The sequence below is a fragment of the Condylura cristata genome, unplaced genomic scaffold (genome assembly GCF_000260355.1).
Source record: "Condylura cristata isolate star-nosed mole 26May11 unplaced genomic scaffold, ConCri1.0 scaffold00019, whole genome shotgun sequence".
In the NCBI taxonomy this organism is placed as follows: Eukaryota; Metazoa; Chordata; class Mammalia; order Eulipotyphla; family Talpidae; genus Condylura; species Condylura cristata.
In genome coordinates, this window is record NW_004567120.1 from 4,348,389 (window position 1) to 4,353,849 (window position 5,461).

Consider the following 5,461-nt stretch of genomic DNA (forward strand, 5'->3'; position numbering starts at 1 on the left):
GCAAAAGACATGTGTTTCTCTTTTTTGGTTGCTGAGTAATATTCCATTGTATATATGTACCACATCTTTCTAATCCAGTCATCTACTTTTGGGTCTATGCACTAATCTTTAGTCCCATGAACCAAAGAAAGAAAACTGACTTATTTGTGCCTTCAAAGCAACATTTTAGCAAATAACACATTTTCTAAATGGTTTATTCTTTAAACAAAGTCAATAGTCTGTAAACTTTTTGGTAATGTTTTTGAATGTTCTTTTTTTGTGAAAAATTACACAAAGAGGAAACATGCTGTTAAATATCAACTATGTTTTTATATAGTTTTATATAGTAATTTGCTGTTATGGAATTATTTCAAACATTTAATAATGATTAAGCAATCTTCTGTTGCATCTTTTTCTAAGCCGAGTTCTTATATTAAGAAATTTTAGGTACTCTTTTCTGGGGACAATTTTCTTGCTCTTAAATATTCCTAATAATTTGAGCTAATATTGTATAACCAAAATATACATGAATGTCTGCTTTGTGATCTTTAAACTATCTGTCTTGTCTTTCATTTCAGGAAGCAGAAGCCCAGGCAAAGCAGCAGGCATGAGCCTTAAACATTTTGTCTTGCATATCCTGAAAAAGGAGTTTTCACTGCTTTTATAAACAAAATTATCTTGGCTTCAAAAGAGATAGGTCCAATGTTGAAATAATAGATAAGTTGGTATTTTCACATGAAAACATTCAAAATGAATACAGCATTAAATGTGATTATGATGAGAATCATGGTAGAGGAACAAAAAAATTTAGACATGAAATAATATTGTTACCTGCAAAGCCATTTTATATATTTTAAAGAACAAACACCTGTCCACTTTTTTTTTTGCATTATTATTGCAGCTTAGGTTTTATATGTAGTAGCCATATGTTGAGGAATTTAAACAGGAGAGAAAGAATTTGTCTCGTTGCCAAACTGCTTCCTTATTCTTAGTGAACAAGATATGTACCTTTTTGATGCGGTGTTATTGTGATTAAAAAGTAGTTGCAGGTAATGTTTATGATATGTCAGACATTGTCATTGCATACAGTAATTATAACATTCCCATTGTTTTGTAGTTAACATTTATATGTACTGAGCTACATGTTTTCCAGGTTTCTAAGTGTATTGATAAATTTTCATCGCACATTTCCTTGATTGAAACAGAGGAACACATACACACACAAACAATAAATGCAGTCAGTTACAAGTTCTTTTCTTAACTACATAGCTGTAATGGAATCATGTTTCTAAGTTGCTTGCCCCAATGAAGTATATATGTTATAAAGGTCTTTTGCAAATACATGAAATTTCATTGTTATCAGATGGCATTAATTCGTTAATTGCCAAGCCTGGTTTTCATAGTGTCCTTTTATCTTTTTTGAGGTAACATTGATTTACAACATGATGTATAATTTAAAGTTTTAACTTTAAACCACTTTGTGTGTATGTTACCATGCCCAACACCGAAGCATCAATAAACAGGCCATTGGATCTTCTCCCCACTCATTTCCCTAAACCCAGCCTCTTGCTTTTAGTAGCCTCCATTCTGCAGTCATGTTACTAGAATTTTTTTTCATTTACTTTTTTTTCCTTCTGTTTATTTTTCCATATTCCAAATACAGGTGAAATCACCTGGCATTTGATTTTCACCTTTTGTGCCACCTAACCCCCTCCATAATTGTTACACATGACAAGATTTCACTTTTTGTTCTTTATAGCTAGTTGTGTTCCATTGTGTACTCTATCTTCTTTATCCACTCATCTGTCATTAAACACTTTTCATAGAAACAATCTTAGTGTTTTTCCCATTTTAAAACAACTTGTGGTCAGATATGTCACTATCCCTCAGATATTTTAACTTTTTGTTTAAATCTGGCATATATTGTCTGTCTACATTAATCTAAGATGAAAGAATTTCTATGCCTCTATTCCACTGCACAAGTATCAGATAAAAAGGGAATTTTAAAAATGTTAATTGGATGACATATAAGAAGACAAGGAACATTATGACCTAAATCACTTATCAAAAAGCTACACATGTTGTATGCTAGTTTCACATTCCTTTATTACTAAAGCTAAACACCTTTTACATTAAATCACTTTATTGTATTATTTGATGTATGCAAATGTGTCCTCTTTGCCAAAATCAAAATATAATGAAGACATGACCTTGTTTATTGAGAATCAAATTTGTGATGCTTTAAAATAAACTTAAAAATAAACACTGCAATTTTATAAACATAATTTATGTGTTCCTGGAGTTTGTAAATGTTATTTTTAATGGGTAGCAATTTTTTAAAAGGTGGGGAAGCAAAAAATGATAGAAAACTACTTGACTATAAATTACAAATTTCCTTTTAGGGTCTGCATTTTGCAGTTTATGCTAGAGTCAAAACAAAGACACGTTTTGTAGTTTTGTGTACATTGTATGCTGTGGCTAAATCTATAGATAGCATTGTGCTTTGTAATAAATTCTGCAAACTATAACATAAATATTGGCCAGTATTTTCTTTATAACTTTATTAAATGCTAAGGATTCTACTTGCTTATAACATTCTATGTGGACCTTGTTAGTTTTATTTAATATCATGGTAGCTAACACTGTATAAAACAGATACACTTCAAAAATAGGTGACATTTTTGAGATGTTAATATCGATTATATTTTACAGTTATATATACACTATATATGTATACATATGTATAGTGTCAAAGTATACATATATGTATATTTAAAATAAAAGGTTAGATTGAGTTTTCCAAAATTGAAACTTTTCTGAGGTTAGGAAGAGCTTTAGAACATTGGTGAGAAAGCAGCTGGCTATATGGCATCAGAAAAGCTTTCTTTATTCACTCCCAAGAAGATTCTCTTAACCGTTCATTGGGGAGATATTACACCCAGAGAATCCTGTGGTTTGGAGCAAAAAAGTTAAACACTTCTTGGACATTAGAGACTCATGCTGCATAAGAAGGGACACAGAGGTTTGTGCTGCACTGAACACAGGTGGGTAGTGAGAAATGCTTAGAAGATGTGGGCTGGGGTAGAAGGTAACGATAGCAGGGCTGCCACTCAGCCAGAAGCCTGGGGAGTGGACAGCTGCAGTGTAGAGGCATACAGCCTTGACTGAGGGAGAGGAACAAAAAGGAACAGGGCTGTTTACCCACAAGCCTATGAAAAGAACAAAGTGCCCTGGAATACACTCCCCCTCACCCACGCATGAGGACTGGTGCTGTTCTCAAGCAGTTTGCAGACTAGAATTTTGTATCTGGACCTCAGAGAAGAGTGGCAACAGTGGCACCACAAACATGAGCCAGCAGTTGCCCCAAGCACATTCACACCAGGGGCTAGAAAAGTTCATTTCCCTCCCACATTCTGTGATGCAGTTAAGAGTAAGGTTTTAGCCCTTACTCAAGCATAGTTGTGAACTATAGAAATGATCTTTGAAAGTATGCTCAGTGAAGTAAATCAGAAGAAAAAAAGTATTGAATGATACCACTTAAAGAAGGAATATAGGGAAACCGAACAAAGGGTCAAAAAAATAAGAAGAAACATTGCAGGCACCTACAGATCTGAGGCTTAAAGCAGGGGAGGGAGAAGACAGATCAAAGCGGGGGTTGGAAGGGCACATAGGACCATGGTGATGATTCACTGGTGAGGTGATGGGGTGTTTGTGGAGACTACACATGAGGGGAGAAATCAAATACTGTACAAAAATGAATAGCAGTTTAAAGCAATTAAAAGAAAAAACTTAATCATAAAATCACAGAGCCACCTGCTGGAGAACAGGTAGACCAATTCTCTAATTTACCGCTATACATACTTTAAAGCAAAACAAAAAACAAAGAAACTGACAACACTAAACCAAAATAAACCCTAGAAAAAAACTCCATCATTGAAGCTCCTCCTAGGTGGGCATGGGAAAAAGCACCAGTGTGGCCAGATGGTCTAGGGTGACGTGAAGGACTATGGGTGCTTGGACGGGGGAATGGAGTGGTAGCATATATGTCACTGTGAACCAAATCATGTAGTGTTGTAAACCTATGTTACCTCAATAATAAAAAAGATAAAAGATAGAGAAATCTAAAACAGTAAAATGGGTAGACAAAAAAGGTGACACGCGGCATCTTGATACCCCAAAAGAGTATAACAAGGAGAAAACAACTCTCCAGAATCTGACCTCAAAGACGAGGAAGGTTTTAGAGTCTTAAGTTGTCATGATGAAGAAACCCAAGAGATGAAAGAAAACACATAAAAGCCACTCAGATGATAAAAGAGAACTTGGAAAAGGTAATCAAAGAGATAACATATTTAAAAGCAAAAGACCCGAGAAATTTAATGAAGAGAAAATAAAAATTGAACCTTTAAGAAAATAGACAACACAGATGAGTTCACTCATATAGAGTATAGAGAAAATAAGACAGGCAAAACTAAACCAACTGCCCTCCCCAGAATTATGATTGCACTCTTGAGGTTATTAAAGGGGGAAGAGTAGGGTGGGACCAATGCAGGTGGGGGCTCAACAGTCAGTGGTGGAGGACTATGGGTACTTTGGTGGTGGGTGTGGTGTAGTAGAATTGATCTGAAGAGTTACGAATCTATTCCTCTAAATCATATATAGTATTGTAAACCATTTCTAACTCAATGAAAATAAATAATAAAATGATGTGAGATCCAAGATGGCATCAGAGGAGTTCCTTGCCTCATTCCCCAGAGTATCATCTAAAACATGGAATATTTCACACAGAGAATCCCATGATTGGTGGTGAAACACACCTCTTGTACATCAGATGCCAAGCAGATTGCATCGGAAGACGTATAGAGGAGATTAACAGTTCATTTAACAATAGGTGGGTGAAGACATTACTTTGTAGAGTCTGTGTTCTAGGGCAGGAGGCTAGAGTACAAGCTGCAGAACTGCCACTTGGCCAGCTTCTTACCCAAGAGTCCTGAAAAAAGAGAACTGAAACATGAGGAGGCACATACCATTGACTGAGGGAAACCCATGCAAAAGAGCACAGGAAGGATATTATGCTGGGCTATGAGCCACCTCTCCCATCCTTGGGACTCGTAATGGCCGTGTAAGTCTCATGAACATCATAGTTGGGTCTGTAATCCCAGAAAGGAGGACTACTGAAGATACCATCAACATAGTCTTGCCTCCACCCAGAAAATTCACACATCTGATTGACTCAGTGTACTCTCCTACTCCCTCATGAAGCAGTGACAAATCAGATATTCACATTTAAGGAGTCCAAAACGGCCAAACATGCACATTTTAAAAAACCACACCAGAAATAAATGAAATGGAAACCAGGAAAACAGTCCAAAAAATCAATGAAACCAAAAGTTGGTTCTTTGAAAAAATAAACAAGATAGACAGGCCACTAGCCAGACTCACAAAGAAAAAACAAGAGAAAGCACAAATAAACAGAATCATTAAC

At 35.6% G+C, this 5,461-nt stretch overlaps 1 protein-coding gene across 1 annotated transcript in view; it reads left to right on the plus strand.

Annotated features, from left to right (window-relative positions):
• Positions 1-2,495, plus strand: part of SH3BGRL (SH3 domain binding glutamate-rich protein like) — a 58,958-nt gene extending 56,463 nt beyond the window's left edge. Inside the window, exon 4 of the mRNA XM_012727023.1 lies at positions 558-2,495. Within this exon, the coding sequence (XP_012582477.1) occupies positions 558-590 (33 nt within the window). The 3' untranslated portion in view covers positions 591-2,495. The remainder of the gene's footprint in view (positions 1-557) is intronic.
• Positions 2,496-5,461: the final 2,966 nt, after the last annotated feature.